The sequence below is a fragment of the Dermatophagoides pteronyssinus genome, unplaced genomic scaffold (assembly GCF_027571235.1).
Source record: "Dermatophagoides pteronyssinus isolate colony J.1.1.1.1 unplaced genomic scaffold, Derpt_VIB-CSIC_2022.12 sq0007, whole genome shotgun sequence".
NCBI lineage: Eukaryota > Metazoa > Arthropoda > Arachnida > Sarcoptiformes > Pyroglyphidae > Dermatophagoides > Dermatophagoides pteronyssinus.
In genome coordinates, this window is record NW_027461531.1 from 1,186,760 (window position 1) to 1,209,011 (window position 22,252).

The 22,252-nt window shown below is 36.1% G+C and overlaps 6 protein-coding genes across 6 annotated transcripts; 4 read left to right on the forward strand and 2 right to left on the reverse strand.

The window, feature by feature from the left end:
• The first annotated feature begins 38 nt into the window (after positions 1-38).
• Positions 39-10,951, forward strand: LOC113799427 (uncharacterized). The gene is made up of 6 exons (XM_027350049.2): positions 39-307; positions 373-948; positions 1,015-3,423; positions 3,477-5,239; positions 5,300-6,539; positions 6,602-10,951. Exons 1-6 carry the CDS (start codon positions 217-219, stop codon positions 10,873-10,875), a joined length of 10,353 nt encoding a protein of 3,450 aa, XP_027205850.2. The 5' UTR covers positions 39-216; the 3' UTR covers positions 10,876-10,951.
• Positions 10,952-11,070: 119 nt separating this feature from the next.
• LOC113799428 (uncharacterized) lies at positions 11,071-13,302 on the forward strand. The gene is made up of 3 exons (XM_027350050.2): positions 11,071-11,384; positions 11,447-12,218; positions 12,279-13,302. Exons 1-3 carry the CDS (start codon positions 11,125-11,127, stop codon positions 13,224-13,226), a joined length of 1,980 nt encoding a protein of 659 aa, XP_027205851.2. The 5' UTR covers positions 11,071-11,124; the 3' UTR covers positions 13,227-13,302.
• A 645-nt stretch (positions 13,303-13,947) lies between these two features.
• On the forward strand, positions 13,948-16,569 carry LOC113799429 (uncharacterized). Its single transcript, XM_027350052.2, has 2 exons — positions 13,948-15,172; positions 15,224-16,569. The coding sequence occupies exons 1-2, from the start codon at positions 14,189-14,191 to the stop codon at positions 16,208-16,210; spliced, it is 1,971 nt and encodes a 656-aa protein (XP_027205853.2). The 5' UTR covers positions 13,948-14,188; the 3' UTR covers positions 16,211-16,569.
• A 143-nt stretch (positions 16,570-16,712) lies between these two features.
• On the forward strand, positions 16,713-21,698 carry LOC113799635 (mast cell protease 1A-like). The gene is made up of 4 exons (XM_027350297.2): positions 16,713-17,226; positions 17,886-18,132; positions 18,186-18,360; positions 18,418-21,698. The coding sequence occupies exons 1-4, from the start codon at positions 16,805-16,807 to the stop codon at positions 18,720-18,722; spliced, it is 1,149 nt and encodes a 382-aa protein (XP_027206098.2). The 5' UTR covers positions 16,713-16,804; the 3' UTR covers positions 18,723-21,698.
• Positions 18,912-20,889, reverse strand: rump (heterogeneous nuclear ribonucleoprotein rumpelstiltskin). Its single transcript, XM_027350296.2, has one exon. The coding sequence runs from the start codon at positions 20,887-20,889 to the stop codon at positions 19,150-19,152; it is 1,740 nt and encodes a 579-aa protein (XP_027206097.1). The 3' UTR covers positions 18,912-19,149.
• On the reverse strand, positions 21,069-22,189 carry LOC113799636 (oxysterol-binding protein-related protein 11). Its single transcript, XM_027350299.2, has 4 exons — positions 21,914-22,189; positions 21,704-21,829; positions 21,329-21,649; positions 21,069-21,256 (listed from the first exon to the last, which is right to left on the reverse strand). The coding sequence occupies exons 1-4, from the start codon at positions 22,070-22,072 to the stop codon at positions 21,092-21,094; spliced, it is 771 nt and encodes a 256-aa protein (XP_027206100.1). The 5' UTR covers positions 22,073-22,189; the 3' UTR covers positions 21,069-21,091.
• Between the last annotated feature and the right edge of the window lie 63 nt (positions 22,190-22,252).

The following is a 22,252-nucleotide window of genomic DNA, read 5'->3' on the forward strand; positions in this document are numbered from 1 at the left end:
TAGTATAAATACTGTTACGATTCCTTCATTTGAATTCATCATCGAAGAGTTGCTCGACATTTTTGTCATCATCTTTTCGAATTAAAAAATTTCTTCAAACTTTGCCATCCTCGTTTTTTTCTTATATTCATCACAGATTTTCGTGAATCTTTTAACAGTTTTTGTAGGAATTGTTTGAAACCGACAAACCAATCATTCGATACTTTTTTGGCCAAAATGGCTAGAACTTTTGCTTGGGGCACGATCCTTCTTGCCTCATTGCTTCTCATCAATCTGCCTCATTGGGCTCAATCATTTCGACTTGACTGTAAATATATGATTTACTCTATTCATTGCCTGTTAAGTGATTATTCTTTTCCTAATTATAATTAGCATCATTTTCTGACAAATTGATCGAAGATGGAGATCAATTCACCTGTGCCCAAAGTTGTTCATCCTCGGAATCTTCCAAACAAATAATCGAATATCAAACCGGAACAACATATAGCTATCAAGTAGAATTATCAACCAAATTGAATGGAAAACATGACTCTGCCGATTCAAACAATCAAGTTCGAATTGAAGCCATTGCTGACTTGTCCGTATATAAACCATGTGAAATGGTTTTGCGCTTACGACAAGTGAAAGTTGATGGTATCGAAGATGAACGACAAGCAACTGAAATGAAGACACAGTTGGAAAGCTACTCCACTCATTTTGCTGTCCAAAATGGCAAAATCGAACATGTCTGTGTTGAACAAGTCGAACCCGAATGGACTGTTAACATCAAAAAATCGATAGTTTCATCGATCCAAGTATCAGCCAAAAGCTTAACGGAAAACACATCTGTTCTTGAAACCGACATCAATGGCCAATGTGTGACAGAATACCATCCAGAAAATGAATGGCGATACGGCCAAGACAAAACGGCTATTGTCCAAATTGTAAAAAGCAAACAATTATCCAAATGTGAGTGATGTTAAATTGCTTTATGATTCGGACTTATCAATCATATTTATTGAATTCATGTTTTAGGCAACAAACGACACCAAATCAACTTAGGTCTTTTCCCTCGATCTTACGGTCTCGATCAATTGATTAGATCGTCGATGCCAATTGTGAATGGTACCTATGAATGCCGACAAAAAATACAGGACGGTATCGTTATTGATTCAGATTGCTGCGACAAACAGACCATTTGGCCTTTGAAAGTAACAGTCGATTCTGATATTCGTTGTCGATTGATTGGTGAACAGTCAGCTTTAACAGTACCAAAATCAACAAGCCGTTCAATGAAACGTCAAAACTTGATCTGGAATACAGCTTTTTCTCGACAAAATCTTGTCAAAGGATCATTGCAATCACCGGACAATGATTATACTGTTGAGCAAGTAGAACAATTATTGCAGCAGATTTGCATGCAAATCAAAGATTCGATTAAAATTCAAGTTCCAGAAATGTTCGCTGAATTGATTCATGCAAAACAATCATTGAACGTTGATGATGAACAAAGAATCTACGAACAAATACAAAGTGGTCAAATCTGTCCTTCATTCAAATTAATGGACTTGTATTTAGATGCTTCATCTTTGTCTGGAACAGCTGGATCGGTTCAAGTTTTGATTCAAGCTTATGAAAAATATCAACAACAACAACAAGATCAAAGAGATATTTTGCCAAGATTCTCTTATCTCTTTTCATTGTTGGCTTTCACTAAAACACCAAACGTCGAAGCAGCTCAACGTTTAGTGCAATTTGTACAACAAGAACAACAGCGAACTCCAGTTTCACAAGATTTTGAACAAATTATTTATGGTGTAACCGGATACATACATAATCTCCGACAATACACCCAAGATCAAGAACAACAACAACAACAACAGGAACAATCAATCAGTTGGACCGATGTTGAACCAGTTATTGGTCAATTGCAACAACAATTGATCAATCATGTAGAACAATTGATGCCACAAGTTGATCAACAATCACAACAAGTTGACTATTCCACTGTTCTTTCGTTGATTCATGGTTTAGAAAACATTGGATACGAATTGCCATCCAACTATCGTCAACAACAACAATTAGTTCGACGGATGATTCAATTGTGTCAGAAATATAATGCAAGATCTCAAGGCGAATATTATTCTCCAATCCGTGCAGCTATTATTCGATCAATTGTGAATGTGGCTGATGATGAACAAATTCGAAACTATTTGCTAGAAGTTTTCTTCGACCAACAACAACAAGAACCGAATGTCGTCCGAATTGAAGCTTACAAAACATTCGTCATGTCTGGCGTAAAAATCTCTGAATTGCAAAAAATTCAAGAATATGTCGATTCTGACTCAGAAAACCGTTCTGTAGATTTGATTAATTATGTTCGTTCACATCAAGCAAACCTTCGAACCACCTCGGACATTTATCGCCGTTCGATTTTGCCTTTGGGAGCTCCAAAATTTGCAAAACCAAGCAGCATGTTTGGTGTGTCTCGAAATTATGAATTCTCATATTTGAATGATGTCTACCAAATTGGTGTAACAGCCGAAACCGATGTCATATACGATAGCCAAAGACAATCAAATTCCATTCCAAAGATGATCTCTTTTAATCTCACTTTACCTATCATGGGCCGTGAATTTCAAGCTGTTCAACTTCGTGTCCATCAAAACGGTCTTGAACAAGTTTTGGGCGACAAATACCAACAATTAATGGCTGGACAATCGAGCAAACAGCTTGATCCAATCAAATTGTTTGGTAAATTGATCGATTTGGTTTCGCAGGATGGCGAACAATTGTTGCGACAGAATCCTGAATTCAGTTTATTGGTTCAAGTACAAGTTGACGGCAAAACGGTTGTTTTATGTGATCAAAATGAACTGATGTCATTGGTTAAAAGCAGTGGAAAGATTGGAGAATTATTCCGCAATGTGTTCAATCGCGAACAATCTAATCTATCGATCGATCGAGCTTACTCGATTGTCCCGATTGATTTTGTAACATCGATGACCACCTCGAGCGGCATGCCAGTTCAAGTGCAAGTGAACAGTACTGTCGTCGTCGGTTTGAAAACTGATATTAACTTCAATGTTGATCGTCAAGGTTCGTCGGATGTCGAAGTGGCAATCTGGCCATCATTCGCTGGTCAAGTTGAAGCCCGTGTTCAATACTATGCCGGTCAGCAGGCCAAATCAATTCAGCATGTGGCACGTGTTTATTCGGCTCCACATGTCAATTTAATTGTCAAGGTTGATGACCAGCAAGGTGTTAGCATCAAATCAACAATGCCTGAACAGAAATATACTGTGATTCGATATGAAACAGGTTTCTACGTCGATCAACAAGTTAGCCGCTCTTCATTTGAAACGGAAAAACGAAGTTTGTCATCATCATCGGATCGAGAAAGCGAACAACATCGATGCACTGAATTCACCAAAAGATCACTTGGTATGTTCCAATTACTTTATAAATGAATTTCTTTCTGATTGAGTATAATTTAGGTGTGGCTCTTTGTTACGATGTTGCTTACGAAAATGATGACCGACAAAATCGATTTGTTGCCGAAGTTAGTGTTCAAAAATTCGACCATCAATTGAACAGCTTCGAGCTTCATTTGGATAATCCTGTCTCATTCTGGAAATCAATTTCCGGCTCGTCATCGCGATTAAATGGGGCAAAACGATCACTTAAATTCATCTTTAACACTCCAGGTTCGCGAATCGATCGTGAAACTTCATTCGAATTGCAGTTACCTACTTTTGATCGTGAAGCTGGTTTACTGTCGACTGGCGCCCGTCTTAAGATCAAAAGCCCCTGGAAACAAATGCTTGCCGAAGCAGTGATTCGCAATCATCAAAGTGAACGATCAGTTAGTGTCCAATTAAGTTTGGATAAACATCGTTATGTGCAAATGCAAATGAATTTCGAAATGATAAAACGAGGCCAAAAGACCGAATATCAAACCAAAATGATTTTGGATACACCAATCACCGGACAACCAATCAATTTGGTGGGCGTCTTGTCATACCAACAAGGTCGCAAATCGGTTTTTTACATTTCTCTTCAAGATGTAGAACAACAGCGACATTTTATCAAAAGTACCATAGTCAAGACAGGCCGATTCGATCAAGGTGATTTGAAATGCTCAGCTCATTTAATGCTTGATTTGGCAGGTGTTGAATGTAAAGCCATCGGTACAATAGAACGTGGTGTTCGCGATCTTAAATTGGACTTTTCTACTGATTACGAAACGGAATCCAGTGGACGTCAATCCGCTCGATTGTTGGTCAAACATCAGGATTTATCTTGGGGTAAAATGATCAAGTTGATTAATCAAGCTCAATTTTCATCTAGTCAGGCACCTAAATACAATGCTCAATACGATCATCAATTAACTTATGGATCAAATGAATATTTGGAACACGATTTGCAATTGAAATGGAATCGCAATGAAGAACAAATTCGATGTTATCAATCTGTCAAAATGACCGAACAGCGTGGTCAATACGATGGTGAAGCAGAAACCATTTTTATGGTAAAACCATTGAAAATCGACTACCAATTGAAAGCTCAAGCAAGCTTGATTGGACTTGGAATGGAAAACGGAGAAACTAAACGATATGAAATAATTGCCACTGGTCATAAACGCGACCATCCTGAGCAAGACAAAATTCGTGCCGAATTGTCTTATCAACAGCAATCATCGAAACCATTGAAGATGAATGTTCGTGCTGCTGTAAAATCCGATAATATAGATTTTGTTTATAGCGACAACGTTGAAGAACAACAACCAAATCAATATCAAGGGCATATGATGGTCCAATTGTCTCCTGAACAAAAATATAGCTCCCGTTATATTTACGCAATCAATAAGAAAGATTCTCAATTGATTGAACATCAATTAGATGCTACTTTCGATGATGAAATTTCTAAAAAATTGACTGCAAAACATCATGGAAAATTACGTTTGATTCCAAATCAATTGTTTGATATGGAAACAAAATGGACTAATGAACAAAACGAAGACTTATTCGATGGTCGATTAAAATGGGAAAATGAAGGCAAAACCGAATGTCAATTTGAACATCATCCCAGTGAAACTCGTGGCGAATTCGATTTAGACTTGTATTCGAGTCCATCGAAAGCAAATGTTGAATTCGAAAACAAGCAATATAAACATTCCACCAAAGTAGACTACGACAATATGGACAGTTTGTTCACTTTGAGATCAAAAACAAAAAGTAACAACGACGACATTTTCTCTGTAAGTTTTGCATTGTTTTTTTGCGACCAATTACCAATTATTTTCTTGACATCATTACAGATTGATTCACAAATCTCACCCAAACGTCGATCCCACTTGGCTATCGATTCGGAAGCTTTCACAAGTGATTGTCACTATGAACCAGAATCAGAATCTGGATCCCGAAGCGAAAAATCTGCTAAAATTCAATTCCATTTGCCTGGATCATGGCAGCATGAATCTCGTGCAAAAATAAACTGTGATGATGGCCGATACCAATTACAATCAAAAACTGATTACAACGATAAAAACGTATTCGATTTGAATGGTGAATATCATCGAAATCAAGCAGTAGCCTTAAAAATGAAAACCCGATCAACTTTTGGAGGCTTATCAGCTGAAAAAGACAAACAATATAGAGTACAATTTGAAAACGACCGATTCAAACATGATACTCGTTTTGACTGTGAACGTCCAGATTCGATTGAATTTGAATCTAAAACAACCGATAATGGCGAAAATGTTGCAGCCATTCAATATGGTTGCAACCAAGATAAAGTACATGAATTGAAAGTCGATTGTGATCGAGTGGTTCGAGCCAAAGGCCAATGTCAATGGCACTCCAACGAACCATTTGCCAATTTCAATGTCGATTGGTTGGCTGGTGAATCACCCATTCATCATGAGACTCAGATTAAAGCTAATCGTCGAGATCAATCTGCTCGATTGGACAGCAAAACCAAATTGTCGGATCAGAAAGTAGCTCAAATCAAAGCAGCCATTGCCAAAAATCCAGCCGATCAGCAACCTTTTGCTTCAGCTTCGATAGAATTGCCTCAATTCGACGCTCAAATTGGTTATGAACAACAGACAAATCGCCTCGATGACCAAGATAAACAACATAAAATTTCGTGTTCTTTCGATGGAAAGCAATGGAAACCGGAATGGAAACATCAAAGTCAAATTAAAATCCTGAAGAAACGATCGATCATAGAGTTTGAAAGCAAAACTGAATCTAAACACGACAAAAACAATCATTTGCAATTGAAAGGACAATACCGTCATTTAGATGAACAACAGCCATCTCATCTTGATGTAAAATTGGGAAACATTTTATCGGCTGTAGGACAGATCAACCTGTTCAACCAAAAGGAAAAATCATTAGATATTCAAAGCAAATATGATAATGGCCGTCGATACGAGCATGAATCACAAGTTAAATACTGGCCCGAAAAAAGTTCCATGAAATGGGATGGGAAAATTAGCAATGAAATTGGTAGAAAAATTGCTTCGATCGAATCCTTTATAAGCACAGATGCCGGTAAGTAGGCAAAGAAAACTTTTGAAATTAATGGTTATTTTAACAACTGATCTGTTTTGCAGACAAAACATCTTATTTAAAAGTAGATTCTGAAGATAAGAAACAAGTGCCTCGAATCAAAATCGAATTGAACCGACGAATGAAACGTGCCGCAATCGATTTCGATATGGATCAATTTCAACATCAAACATTAATTCATGATGATCAATCTGCTGTAAAAGTGAATACTATCACTACTAAAGATCAACAGAATATTTTCAATTTCAATACCGAAATCAACCGACAACCATCGACCAAATCACATTTCCACGTCAAAGTGGGTCCAAAATACGAAACGGCTTTTCACGTATATCCAGCCAAACGATCAGGTGGTTTGTCAATGAAGACACCGGCTTTACGACACCAAACCGAATTTGATTTGAACAACCAAATTGATGGCCCAGCAAACATGCTCCAATCAGCAACTTATTATCACGATAATTTGCTTGCCAATTTAGATGCTCGAATGGAGGGTCTTCGCGGTGAAAACATCATCAAAGCCGATGTTCCTGGCATTATGCGATTAGATACGACCATGGATGCACCTGGAAAACGATTCTCATTCGACGCTCAAGCTGACTCACGTTACGGTGGTCGCCATGCTATGGGCTCAATCTATGCAAACCATGTTCGACGAAACGTTGCCGGTTTGGAAGATCGTCAATTCCATTTTGACCTTGCCTGGGATGTTGATCGTGATCCCCGATCTCGTGTTCTCGTCGATGTCTCTGCTCAACGTCAACCCGATCAGTCAGTGCAAGTCGTAGTTCGTGCTGATTATGCTCACAACAAGCTCATCTTCGAAACGGAAATGATGCCACGATCTGTTTTTGCTCACTCAGCTCGTATGTCGTTGTCATACGTTCCGTATGGTGATATCGACTCATTTCAAGTGATCTATACTCACATAAACCGCTTGCCACAAGTCGAATGCAAATTCGATTTCATGTTCCGTGGACAATTGAAATATTCGGCTAGAATGACATCTCAACTAACCGACGAACGATTTGTAATTGGATTTCAAACTACTTCACCTCAAAATCTTGAAGCTCAAGTGAACATGAACGTAATGGGTGTCGCTAAGGGACCCGGTCAATACTATTTTAAAGGCAGTGTTCAACGAGCTGTAGAAGATCAGTATGAAGTGGAAGCCACCCTCGAGCAAGATGCCGATAATCGAGTCTATTATGGCAAAGTAGAAGTACGAGTGCCAAAAATGGAATCACAATCTTTTGAATATCGAATCGATTACCCAGGACGTTACATCGCAATTCATACGGTCAATCCACAATCTGGAGGTCGATTTGAATTGGAAGCTCAAGCACCTCTTAACCAAGATCTCAAATTGTCATTGAAATCGGATGTTGCCTATTTGCCTGTGATTGACGGTAAGATTAGCTACTCTGTAAGCGAACCCGAATTCCATGCCAAATTAGATTTCAACCAAGAACGGTTGATCGAAGCCCAATATAAATTGACCGGTATCGAATCGATCGGTAGTGGAAGATTCCATTTGTTGGCCAAATGGCAATCTGTCTTCACACCATCGTTCGAAGTGAGCGGTTCAAGTGGTATTGAGCAACAAACCAATGGACAAGAAAACTTGGTTTTCACGATTGAAGGAAAATACAATGCCGAAAAGATCTTCTATGGTCAGTTGAAACGGGTTTCATCACAATCAGATGCCTATGGAAAACAGTCTATTGTTTTCGATATGCAAGGCTGGATTTCGCGACCGAACGGAGTCAAACTTATTCGAACAGCATCGAAATTCGCTCTTGGCCAGAACAGAGACTCTTTCATCGAATACGTATTGGATGTTGAACCAAACCGTGATGAATTGGAAACCATCGAACCTGTTTACGTTATTATCAACGGTGCCCGAAAACCTGGTGAATCAGATAAATTGATCGGATCTATCAAGATTAGCAAAGGACAAGAACGTCGTGATTGGCTCGATTGCGATGTGGTTATCGAACAAGGCAATCGCTATTACCAAAATGAACAAGTAGTCGTTAATTGGTATGGTATGGCCATCGTCATGCCAGAACGTATCATGACAACTGTGCGATATGTACCCACCTCGACACAAGCTACATTCCAAGTTTCATTCATGGAACAATTGGACGTCGCCGAACAAGGAAAGACTTTGTTTGATGAACAATCTGTTCAACCACAATTGCGTAATTTACGCGCAATGCGAAAATATCGAAACCAAATGGTCGCTACATTAGATGATCAAAAAATTGGTTACGAAGTCATCTCAACCAAATTAGCATATCGAAACACTTGGGAACATTCTGTTCGTCTTTATTCTCCACAATCAAATGGTCGCTCAGTCCAATATCGAACTGGTTATCATTATTCACCGGAAACATTCACTTACGTCTACCGAAGCGAATTGAAATATGGATACCAAAGTGAACAACCAATCTATACTTCAACACAGGTAATTGCTCCAATTCCGAACAAACCGACCTCTTACATGGTTTATTACGATCTTCATTCGTCTGTATTGAGTGGTGATGGACATGTCTGGGCTCGAGCTTTCTTGTTTGGACCCGAAAATAAATATCAAGGCGTAATCGCTACAGCAAAAACTACCCAAAATGATCAAATTACCTTTGAAGCAACAGCACGAACAGAAGAAGAACAAGCCAACCAATTGGTCTACTATGGACAAACAAATAAAGTGACCTACTATAATGTCAGCCTATACACTCAAGATCAACAAATCGATTCTGGTGTTGATGGTTACGTTTCTGGTAATGGTTTAGAATTAAACTGGCACAATCAAAACAGATATGGTCACCGACAAACAGGACAATATCGATTCCGATTTCTCGACAATAAACAATTCGAAGCAGTAATGGAACATAACAACAATGGTTATTATTGCAAAGGTCAATTGAGACCTAAGCAAGATGTCTACGTTGTTGATACTGTCGTTGAACAATATGAGAAAGTGGTCAGCAGTGGTAAATACTACTATAATCAACATGCACCACAACAAATGGAAAAACGAGTCAAAGGTCAATACAAGATCCACGTTGAAGCCAAAGATCAGTGCATTCGTGCCGAAATTGTCCGCGATTCAGCATCTGTTGATTCCAAATACGAACAACGATCACCACTTGAAGGAAGCTACACACAACAGTTAAGCTTCTGCATGGAGGATGATAAATCAAACATCTTAAACGTTGCCATCGATTCAATCGAGAACGGTCAAAAAACAACTGATTTGAATGTTCGTCTTGACACCCGTGAAGTTGTCAATTCAATTATTCTTTCGTTGAAATGGAACCCTCGATATGAACAAACTTATTATGGACAAATTTATGAACAATTGCGACATGGTCTTAAATCCGAAGTTTCCGAAGAAATCCGACATGTTGTACGAACATTGCGACGAATTCTCTACGAACAACAAGATGGAATCAATCGATACCAAGTTTTGGCTGAACGACTTGTCCAATCAGTAGAAGACTTTTTCGGTCTTGATGCTGGTGAAGTGCAACAATTGATAAACGAATTGGTTACCGAACCAATAATTTCAACATTGGAATCGCTTTACCGTTATGGTTACGAATACGGCTATATTGTTGAACAATATCAACAGAAAATGAAACAATTGGTTCGAAAAGTTGAATACGAATGCTACCAGAGTGATGTTTGCCGTCAATCAGTGGAAGCTGTGGTCGAAGCCTGCAAGACTCCCGAACGATTTGTTTCGATGGTCAGCGATTATTTGGTACAAGCTTTGCAACATACCCACCGTGTCGTTTCAACCAGCTATTCTGGCCGATTGATTCGTTCATTCATTCCTGCTACTTTTTATGAATATTTACCTGAACTGATTCATCAAATCAACCATTATTTTATTCAATCATACACAAAATTGGTCCATGGTAATTATCCATTAGCTGATTTCATCAACAATTTAGAACATGTTTCACACGAAATGATGGTCGCCACCCATTGGCGTCAAGTACAATGGCATCAGGTAAAAGAGGCAATCGGTAAAATGATCGAATTGACTGTATCACCATGGCGATACATAAGTACCACTCGTGTTCTTGTTTATGATCCTCAACAAGGACAACTTCAAATCGAATTGTATGGTCCGGCCGTAAAGCATCCCAGATATTATTATAAACAAATTATTCGACCAATTTTGTCTCACCGAACAGATGCTTTAAACAAAAGCCAATCATCGTATGAAAAAAGCGGTTACTATTATCCATCTTCTGGTGAGCAATCATCATCCATCCTCTCGCAAATGTTCGGACGCGTTTAAAACCGAATTCATTTCAACAACAAAAAAAACAAACACACACAAATATTTTATTTAAATAAATAATTATTCAATTTAATTGTTATTTTAATTGAAATTTAACTATTTATAAAATTACTTTATACAATAAAAAATTGCAAGCGACGCAATCCCACCTACTGGATAACAACCATTGACTAATTGATTATTCTATCTATTCTAAATGTCAATTGATTAGGTAGCACTCATCATGAACGAATAAGACGCGAGATAATGGCTAATCATTCTCATTCTTCTTCATCTGTGAATTTGAATGCAGCTTGGATTGAATTGATGTTGACCCATTCTTCTAATCTAAATTTGTCCAGTGCATTTAATTTCACTACCGAACAAATCGATTTGTCTGATTCGAATTTTTCGGGTGACAATCAAAAATTGTTGCATCTGTTTGATTTGAACCTCTTCCAACAATCGACAATCAATGTGAGCATGAAAAATAATGAGCAACAAGTGGATATACAGTTCGTAGACTTGTAAGTATACTAACCTGAGTATAGTGCAAAATTTCATCCATTGATATGAAACCATTAATCAGTTATTTACAGATTGATTCTGATCTTCGATGGACTGTTCGAAACGCAATTGATAAGGAGGAACCATTAAAGTCAATACGCATAAAAGGAAATACATTTACAGTAAATTTACAAAAAAACATTAATGATGCGAATCTATGGCTGAATCTGACTTGGACTCCTCAGCGTCATCACTTAGTCATTGACATTAAATTAGAATGTCTCGAATCGACTGTAACTGACATGACCATAGTGATGCGTTCTTTGATTCGTTCAGAGCGAAAAGATGCTCTAATGTATGGACAAGTTTCTATGCTTGAATTGATCGACGATGTGTTTCCCGACGATCCATTTTTCTCTGCAGACAATCTTACCACATTGCTACAAGATGGTATGAATCTTCGACAATCGCTATGTTATCATTGGCTTATGTACAATCGGATCAACCATAGTCAAATGGAATTGCAAGCCTGTTATCGGATTCATAATCTTTGCAATCTGATTGGTCATTTTGTGCAACAAAAACAACTGTTTAGAACCCCAAATCCATGTTTGTCTTGTCCGGTGCAACAATTAGTTCAGATTACTTCATCCGCGAATATTCAACGAGTTCGTTTTGGATCAAGGCAAATAGTCGAAAACAATGATCGAGCTCAAGTTATCTACTTGCTTGATGGCACTTGTCATAAGCCTGAACAGCCTAAATTAACACTTCGATTTCTTCTACAATTGAAACGGCTGTCTAAAGTTATTGAACGGCAATTTCGATCTCAACGAATCAAAACAGAATTTTCGGTATCTAATTCTATTCATTAAATTAGTTGCTTAATAATGTTTTTTTTTACTTAAATTTAGCTAGTAATAGCAAATCGAGATGGCCAATATGAACAGGCTTGGCCACAACCGGAACCCCAACTGATATTCGATCATTTGATTAAGTTTCAGTATCGCAATCTCAAACCACTACGCTTGACGAATGGCTCATCCATATGGAATGAGACAATGGTTCGTCAATCCTTATGGCCTGTTGATGGCCGACATTCCCTGGATTTTCTCTATCAATTTGCCTATTCGCCGCGACAAACATCTCGACATTTCATCATGATTGATTGTAATCATCTAACTAATGCAACGGGCCAAACAAATGAAAAAAAGCATTCTACATGTAGAGAAAACGATATAGATTTCAATACCGCTCGCAACATATTACTACAATCTGCCAATTATTTTCATGTTGTTACAGGACATACCTTGACACAGCGGCCTTTCAGTTCGCCCAAGATGCGTCGCATAATCGGGATTGATTGGCATCAGGTTATGTTTGAGCAACAAGTTGCTACCATATCGAAAATGAACGCAAGTTTAAATCAGAGTCTAAATAAGAACAACAGTCAGGCAACTGTTGCCCAATGGTTAAGGCAGCATATAACACCCAATCGTGACCTATGCCATGTTTTGGCATTGGAGACCAATGGATCAGTGTTCAACCATCGAGCTTTGAAACAGGCCAATCGTCAGATATTCGTCCATCGTTTATTTTCCAACCATCAGACTAAATTGTGTCAACGATGTGATTGCACACTGGCAAAAGATTACCTGCTAGCCCAACAAGAATGTTTTCTCTGCCAATCTCGGCCGCACACAGTTATGAATCGTTGGCATCATCGTGAAGCGAAAAATTTGAATTCCGATAATCAATCTGTTAGCCCACAAGAATGGACCGATGAGGATGAACAACAATTTCTGGAAGCAGAAGGTCACTCGTATGATAACGATCAGGAATCTGATGATTTGAATATATGAAAATTCATGAATGAAATCAACTAAATCTATCAAGAATATTTCGAATGATGATTTAAAATTTATTCACTATGTGCAATACGCATGTCTCTGTTGGTATTTTTATAAACCACACAAAACAATAGTGTGGTGCGAGATTATGTTTCTTGTTTAGCTCATACCGCTACTACTCATGAACTTGAGTCGAACAATGCAAACAATGAATTGATGAATCGAATGAATTAGGCAAATACGTCGTCAATGAACGACGACCGAGTCTTGACGATTCCCTCTCTTTTTTTTGTTTGCGGCTTTTCTTGTGTTGTGCTCGAGATTCTTTTCATTGTTTGTATTGTATTTAAGCTTGTGTGTTTGTCAATTCAAGTGAATTCTTTCACCAATTAAGAATCGCAACTAAATTTTCCCTAAAACTTTTCTAAGCTTGTGTTCTAATGTTTTCGATACAATCAATTATTGTAGATGAATACAAAAAATTGATATTGTATAATTGAATTTATCAACTGTGTGCATATTTCTTTCATATTTGAACCATATTAATCAATTCTGATTTTGACAAATGATTCTGATTGTCATCCAATATTCAAATCAGTATTGACATTATTAGACATTGTTTCATTAACATGGCATAAACAGTTATTGGAAAATTTTTCACTATTAAAAAGCATCGAATCCATTTGGAACCGGTATAGAGCTCATTTATTACTCTCCCTGGGCTATATACTTTATTAATGTCACGGGCACCTGTGTCAGCTGCCTGATTGTTGCTGCTACTAAGCATTAGGTCTATATAGAGATAAATCAATAGCATCCAGCTAGAACCAACGTAAATCTTCATTGTGCATTTGTTTGTTTGTTTCTCTCGTGTTTATCATTCTTCATCTGTTTGCCTTGTGCTATGTGGGACCATGTTCATTTATTGATCAGATAGATTATTGATGTTTATTATATAACAATAGTGGACAATCATGATGGCCAATATATCTCTACAAACGCAACAAAATACGAATCTGCAGTCGATCATGCAAGTCTCAAATGGTACGACAACAGCAGGCTCGGTTGCTAACAAAGTACTCATTGGTGGACATTCGCATCCGTTCGCATCACATCACCACAATCATCATCATCATCGTCATACTTTGACATTCCCTAACTTGGAAACATTATTTGGAACATCAACATCATCGACTAATGGGTCATCCCATTCGATTTTAACGCCAACAACCAATGCCACAATAATAAATGGAAATAAAATTGTTGTGCGGCCTGTCATCAGTAATTCAAAGCTAAACAAGAGTAGCACATTGGCCAGAATTCAGCAAATAACCAAGTGTCCTGAACATTCATCCCCGTCAATTGAATCTAGCAACAATGGTGTATATTCAACTATCACCAGTGGAAATGGAAATTTGGTTCTTTATTCTTCCAATATATGTCCTTCAACTAGATCTTTGATTAACAATACAAATCGTGTTATCAACAACAACAGTTCAACAGTCAAACATATACCTAATCCAACCCTTTTGACCCAGGAAACGGATATAGGGACGATTACAAATGATCAAATGAAACCCAGATCTGCATCGAATACCAATTTGCCCGACACGGCATCACCGATCTCACGCAAACGAAGCAAGTTAAACACTGTTGAATGCACCCAGTCGTTATCTACGAATGCAAAATGTCAGATCAAAGGGGTCAAGGTAAAGGATGATGAAGAAATACAAGTTTCGATCAATCCGAAATCGATTTTTTTCACTTCCTCGAATGTACAAAAAGTTCATAATCAACAGATCACTAACAACAATTCTAAGACACTTGATACTCTTAAGCTAAACAAATCTACCAACGATCAAAACAATACCGGTAACAGTGTACAGAATCAGCAATCGGTAAACACCACACGATTTGTTGGCATTGTAAATCGGCTTAATTCATACCACAACGAAACAGTAAGATATTCTTTTCTAATAATAAATATTCTAATATATTTGTTTATATAGTTACCCGAAAATATTTTCGATACAGACGACGAGGACGATGATGATGATCTAGACATGAATTTTGGTCCTTATTTTCACGATTCTACAACCATCGCTAGTGTTGATAATCTTGCATCAAATGCTTCACAATTGGATTCTGTAAACACAAATTCTAACGGGAAATCATCGATTGTCAGTCAGTCATCAGATTTTATCAGTCAATTGACCTCATTGGATCCAAAACAGCCCGTGATAGCCGCCGCACAAAGTGCGAATTTACCTATCTCCACCGATCACGATCATGCATCTATAATTAGATCAGTAAATGTGGCGAATGTGAATTGTAATGATAAATCTGCTCTTTTACTTGATCCATTCAAGACAGCCATTGTTGGACCACAACAATCAAATTTCAATACGAATAATGTAACTGATAAAAAACAGTCTAAACTCAACACATCTCTTGCTTCTAAACAACAAGATCTAACGACTAAAACGGCTTCAATTATGTTATCATCGTCATCTATCGGACAGACGGAATGTGATTCTTTCAAAACCATTCGCGAAAACGGTAAATTCAAGTCGAAAAAGTCATCAAAACCCGCAAAGAGACCGACAATTCATAAAGACGAAAGTGCTGGTCTTTCGAAAAAAAATGATCATAAAAAACCGCCTTCAACGGCCAAAGCAATCGACCAACAGCATCAACGTTTGGAAATTTTGCAGCGAAAACGTCGACAAGTTTGGTTACAATTATTACCTCAAATCACCGCCAAGAAAGATCGAATTATGGCTACCAAAATTGAACGAAAACAACGTCTTCGATTGATAGCTTATGAGTGCCAGAAACAATGGCACAAATATAGCAAACAAAAACATAGAATAACCATGCAAGAGCCAATTAATATGAATTCTGTTGTTAATAAGAACATCCAACCATTTTCAAGTCAGAGTGATGTCTTGTCAGTTGCAGTCAAGTCCCAATTAGATTCATCGACCATGGCTTAATTAAGCTCGCTAAAGTGATTCAAATCAAATAGATTTTTAAAATTAGTTTCTGATCGTCCAGGAAATTGTCCCTAACTTGATTCTAAATGGTAGACAGACTAAAAATTTTTTACTTATAATATCGAGCTTACGATTGACTTATCAACATGACATTTCTTTTACTCTGACTTTGCTTGTTTAGATAATCTTATTTATCTATATCTCAATCTTGGTTCTGTGGTAAATTCACTTCTTGCTAATTTTCATATAATCATTCATTATAAATATATGCATAAATATTAATTTTGTTTACTTTTCTATTACTATGATATTTGATAATAAAAGCGTCATTTTTTCAAATGAAAGTGATAAAACATTAATTGATTTTTTTTTGTAAAACAACAAAATATATTGAAAAAAAATCGATTCGATTCGAAGATAAAATCAATGGCAAACATCAATTTAATAAAATAATTTTTGTTTTTTCATGTTTTATCAAAATTATAAACAAGAGATGGCAATGCAATAGAAAATTGGTGGAGAGGTCTTATAGATAATGCAACAAGTAAAACTGATTGCATTAAATCAAAACAAATCATTTATACTCAAAAAATCATGTCATCAACAAACCAAACAAATCAAACATCTTTAAAAGTTAAATTGTTAAAAGCTCAAAAATGGTACAGTCGATTCTTTGCGGTTTACAATTTATTAAAATCGATTGAAAAAGATTACACCAATTACAATGAATTGAAAGAGGCAATTAATTTTATTGAAAAATCAATCATAGATCTCGAAAATCATCTTTCCCAAATCGAAGACGATGACAATAATGAAAATTATAAAGAAGAAGTGATAATAATCATTCAGGATTTAAAAAATAGACGACAAAATCTGATAGAACAAAAAACTCTATTTCCCAAAGAAACGGCAGAAGTTGCTGCTAAATATTCTGTAAGTGCTTTGTGTGGAACTTTGGCATCTGGCGTTGTAATGTCGACTCCATCAAGTTTGGGCATTTGGGCTGGTACTATGGTTGCTGCAACAATTGGAGAAAAATTAGCTTGCAAAACATTTAATTTTTGCTATAATTCTTTAAAAAGGAGAAAAAGCATTTGAAATTATTTATAAATGATTTTAAGAATTTTTAATTTCAATATTTTATTCATTTTTTAAATTTTCTTTACATTCATTGTGATTTTTTTAAAACATTTTATTTTTTAAAATAATTCCATGTATCATGTCTTCCGGATATGTAGCGATAACGTAATTTGTTGCAAATAAATCTTATGTATAGAACGTATATGTGTAATTAAAAATCAGACTGTGCATGTTTGAGCAAATGTAACAATTGCAATAAGCATTTTGATTGTTTTACAAAAAAAATATAAATTTATACAAACATATCATATCTCAACATAAAATGTTGGGGGGATCCTTATTATTGGAAAATTTAACCTAAATAATTAAATGAGATTTGAAAATTTTTTTTGATAATATCGATTTGTAGATATATTAAACATTGATCATTGTCATAAGATCTGTGATTGTATATTGCAATATATTAATTGTTGAAACTGATAGGAATAATGATTAACTTATTTCAAATTTTGTTTGTCGCCATTTTCTTAGCCAGAAATTCATTTTCATATAGATTAGAAAACCTAGATGATTCTGTTCGAATTATTGGTGGTGAAGATGCTCGACCACATCAATTTCCGTGGATGGTATATATGAAATTGTATTATATTCCATTACATGAATGGCAAAAATCAATGACAAATGTATGCGATGGTACTCTTATCAATAATCGATGGATAATTTCGGCAGCCCATTGTTTCGAACCAAATGGTTATAATTTAAGTCAAAATATCGTATTCTTAGGATCACACAATATCACAGAAATGGAGGAAAAAGGTCGAAAAGTTATCAAAGCAAAAAAGGTAAGAAAATCAACAATTGAGATAAAAACATAATTTTTAATCCGTCCACCCAGGCAATAATACACGAGCAATATGATCATTGGAATATAAAAAATGATATTGCTTTGGTCGAATTGTCTGAAATAATTGAATTTGATGAATACATATCTCCAATTCATATGCTAAATTCATATGATAATTTTGATCACGATCAATGTCTAACATTGGGATGGGGCAGAATCGGCGAACGTAATTCGGAAATTGAATTTTTTTTTGCTATTTTATTATTTTATTTTTTTTCAACAGATATGGAAAAATCCGATACATTAAAAAAAGTTCAACAAAGCTTACAAACGATGGATGATTGTCGAAAATTCTATTCAGATTTGGATGATACACAAGTTTGTGCTGGTACTTTGAATCATGGACCTTGTACGGGCGATTCTGGTGGACCATTACAATGTTTGAACCAAAATCAATCATGGTTTCTCGAAGGAATTGTTTCCTATGGATCATCCCATTATACAAAACCAGCTGTCTATACAAAAGTTTTGGCATATCTTGAATGGATAACTAAAACAATTGAAAATAATACAAATGTTCTAATTTAATGACATTATCATTATTGTCAACAACAATAAAAAGAATTCATGAAAATTCGTGATTCGAACAAATAACCAGCCATCAAAAAATGCGAGATCTTTATTTTTTTCGAAACCAATATCCAATGAATAATATATTATGGTAAAAAGATTAATGAACATTGGCTATTAATGAATGAAATGAAATTAACTAGAACATATTTTGCAAAAGGATATATTCATATGGATCAATATTCTGTGTGAATCAAGTGGAAATTAGTCAGTTACAAAATAAGATAGACATTTAGCAATTAGAATGATAAAATGAATGATCCGAAAATTCGAAATGACAAAACGAAAAAAAAACAGAATACCGATACGTCAAAACTTTGAAAATGATGGTGAATATATGAAAACGAATAGAAAAGATGTGATTTTTTTTTGAATGATAATGATATTAATAATAAAGAGTGACTTCAATCGCACGATTTTCGATACGAATTCCATTCATTAAATCTACTGCTCTTTGTGCATCACGATCAGATCCGAAACGAACCAGAGCGGTGCCATGGCCTTTGATTTCAGCAAATCGAACTTCGCCGACTTCATTAAAACGATCACGAAGATTTTGCCAGCTAAAATTTGGAGGCAAATTTCTAACGAAAATTGTATCGATTCCGGATGTTCGATATTTATCATCACGATAATCGCCACGTTGATCGTAGGTAGAATAAGAACTGATGGGAGCATTAGGCGTTCCAGTATTAGCACTGTATGGAACTGAAGAAGTTGAAGGAGGCGGTGCCGTACCATAACTGGATGGCATCATTTGACTTGAATTTGGATATGGTGCAGCAGGCTGAGGGGTACCATTTCCATGTGGAACAACAGAAGTATAACCACTATGTCCATAACCGCTAGGAGTAGCACCTGAAATTGTATTTCCAGTTCCAGGAATATCAGTATTTGATGGAGGATAGCCAGTTGAAGAAGCCGAAGGTGTTGATGCTATTGTACCAGGAGGATTATTAGACAATTGTGCCAATGATTGAGTCAACGTAGGCAAATGGCCAGCTAAGTTGCTCAAGACGTTGATAGCTGCTGTTGCTGCTTGTGGCGTAACATTGGGCCCTTGTGGAGTAATCGGTGGCGGTCCAGGCAACGATTGACCTTGCATGCCTGGTGCAGGACTACTGACAATGCTTTTAGCAATATTCAATGGCTGACCATCGATACCAAGACCTTTGCCAATACTCTCAAGACCTCGTGGTAATTTAGCGGGCAAACCATCTTTACCAAATGATTCCTCATTGTCAAATTTGTCCAAGCGAACACTAAGAATTCGATCATAAAGTTTTTGATTGTTGAACATTGAGATTGCTTGAACTGCTTCGACAGGATGTTCGAATTCGACAACACCAAAACCTTTCGATTTTCCTTCATTGTCACAATACAATCGAACTTTGGTAATTTTTCCAGCTAATCCGAAAATGTCCTCGAGTTTACGTTCGCTAACTTTATAATCAAGATTAGCAACAAATACTCGATTTGTCAATGGACCTTTGATACCAAGCGAATTGAGAAACTGTGGACTCAAGCCATATGTCTGGTAAGGATTAGAACCAGAATCCGAACCATTTGAATATCGATCTTCATATCGATCTCTTCGTCTACTGCGATCACGTTCACGATCCTCTCGACCTGAAGAAAGAATTAATCGCCCGAAACGATCACGATCTATATCAAGGTCTTCTTTGACAACAAGTTCTCGACCTTTGTAATCAAAGCGATTGAGTACTTCAATAGCTTTTTTAGCAGAAGCTGAATCTTCAAATTCAACTAAACCACATCCACGAGGTTTCCCTTCTTCATTTTCGAATAGCTGACAAAAACGAACATTGCCAACTTTATCGCGAAATAAATCTTTGAGCTCACCCCACTTTACATCAAAAGGAATATTAGCAACATAAACACGTCGATGAATTTTGTTTGAACGATCTTCACGCGAGCGAATTGGTGAGCGAGAACGACGACGCGAACGACTACGATCACGATCACGACGACCACCGCTTCGACCAGAATCTTTTGAACGGCTAGAATCATTGCTGTTTTTGGGCAAATCATTGTTCGAAGTATTTTGGTCAATTCTCTTCTCACCATTTTCGTTGGATTCTGCCTTAATACCGTTGTTGTCCATGATGAACTATGATTTTGAAACACAAAAAAAATTGATCAATTTAACCGGCGAATAAACAAAAAAGCAAACAATAGAGCTTGTCGCAAGAGAGAACAATAATTGAGTTCGCGAGCATTGTTGAGTCAATATAAATGGAAAAAAGTTGCTCTATTTCGACATTAACGGTCGACTTTTGTCAATTAAGATTTTTAAAAGAATTTTTTTATTTTTTGTAATGGATTTTATAATTTAATGATTCTAATACGGAAAAACATCGTTCCAATGAATTTATAGCAGCTAATGATGTAGCTTTTAGGATTAATAAATCTTCGTCAGTATTTGAAACATTTTCAATGAGTTTTACTATGGTATCATAATGATCTTTGGCCTGTAGTCGAAAAAAATGTAATATTTTGATCAATTCGATTTGAAGAAATAACATTGATTAAAAGAAACATACCACTAATAACTGATTTTGTACACCATCAAAAGAGCTCAACAAATCTGATGTTAATGGGGAATTGGCAACCATTTGATTATTATTGTTGTTCGGTTTGACAGAATTTATGGATAAATTTTTTTGTACTTTATTCTCCTGTAATTGCACGGCCAAACGTAGATTATCTACCCATTTTTGTCTATCTTTTGCATTGGCTGCTTTTAATTTATAAACTTCTCCATAAGCAGAATGAACGGAAAATGTTTGTGAATCTTCATCGGATGGCATCACTTGACAATTGGCCAATTGAAAACAGCCTCTAAGTTTATGTCTATCTTTAGACTAATAATAATATAAATAATTAAAATTAAATATAAAATTATGATTTTTATTCACCGCATAATATTCAAGCACGCCTCGGGCAGAATTGATGACAAACCAACGATATTGCCAACCTTTAACCACATTTGTATATTTACACAATTGTCCTTCAAAAATTTTAGATTCTTTTTCATCAAATTCCTATGAAAATTTTTTTTAAGGAATTCAATTGAAACCAAATGAGTATTAATACTTGTTTCATGTTAATTACAATATAATCAATACCTTTGCACGTAACATTACTGAACAAAGATGATCCAATTCTTGTGATGTTAATTTAGTATCACTTGATAATTCTTGGATAGATTCATTTGTTCTATCCTTTATTGATGAGGTCTTTTTATGGCTGTTGATTGATTCGATTTTTTGCTGATCTATTGACATAGCATTTAATTTTTACTTAAATTTCAATGAGATATGATGGGAGTAATGATCAGAAACAGAAAATAATTATATCGGTACAAAAGAATATGTATAATCTTTTTTTTATCAAATGATGAATTTATGCCTCACTTGAACAAATGCGCCATCTATCAATAAAATTCAAACTTTAATATGTTTAGA

Excerpts from the sequence above, each read along its gene's own strand:
- LOC113799429 (XM_027350052.2), top strand. The coding sequence starts at position 14,189 with ATGATGGCCAATATATCTCTACAAACGCAACAAAATACGAATCTGCAG. Across the intron at positions 15,173-15,223 it reads ATTCATACCACAACGAAACA|TTACCCGAAAATATTTTCGA; the intron begins GTAAGATATTCT and ends TTGTTTATATAG.
- LOC113799427 (XM_027350049.2), top strand. The coding sequence starts at position 217 with ATGGCTAGAACTTTTGCTTGGGGCACGATCCTTCTTGCCTCATTGCTT. Across the intron at positions 949-1,014 it reads AAGCAAACAATTATCCAAAT|GCAACAAACGACACCAAATC; the intron begins GTGAGTGATGTT and ends TTCATGTTTTAG. Across the intron at positions 3,424-3,476 it reads ATTCACCAAAAGATCACTTG|GTGTGGCTCTTTGTTACGAT; the intron begins GTATGTTCCAAT and ends AGTATAATTTAG.
- rump (XM_027350296.2), bottom strand. The coding sequence starts at position 20,889 with ATGGACAACAACGGTATTAAGGCAGAATCCAACGAAAATGGTGAGAAG.
- LOC113799635 (XM_027350297.2), top strand. The coding sequence starts at position 16,805 with ATGTCATCAACAAACCAAACAAATCAAACATCTTTAAAAGTTAAATTG. Across the intron at positions 17,227-17,885 it reads ATTTGGGCTGGTACTATGGT|AGATGCTCGACCACATCAAT; the intron begins TGCTGCAACAAT and ends TATTGGTGGTGA. Across the intron at positions 18,133-18,185 it reads AAGTTATCAAAGCAAAAAAG|GCAATAATACACGAGCAATA; the intron begins GTAAGAAAATCA and ends CCGTCCACCCAG.
- LOC113799428 (XM_027350050.2), top strand. The coding sequence starts at position 11,125 with ATGGCTAATCATTCTCATTCTTCTTCATCTGTGAATTTGAATGCAGCT. Across the intron at positions 11,385-11,446 it reads GATATACAGTTCGTAGACTT|TTATTTACAGATTGATTCTG; the intron begins GTAAGTATACTA and ends ACCATTAATCAG. Across the intron at positions 12,219-12,278 it reads GAATCAAAACAGAATTTTCG|CTAGTAATAGCAAATCGAGA; the intron begins GTATCTAATTCT and ends ACTTAAATTTAG.
- LOC113799636 (XM_027350299.2), bottom strand. The coding sequence starts at position 22,072 with ATGTCAATAGATCAGCAAAAAATCGAATCAATCAACAGCCATAAAAAG. Across the intron at positions 21,830-21,913 it reads CAGTAATGTTACGTGCAAAG|GAATTTGATGAAAAAGAATC; the intron begins GTATTGATTATA and ends AAATTTTCATAG. Across the intron at positions 21,257-21,328 it reads TACAAAATCAGTTATTAGTG|GCCAAAGATCATTATGATAC; the intron begins GTATGTTTCTTT and ends TTTCGACTACAG.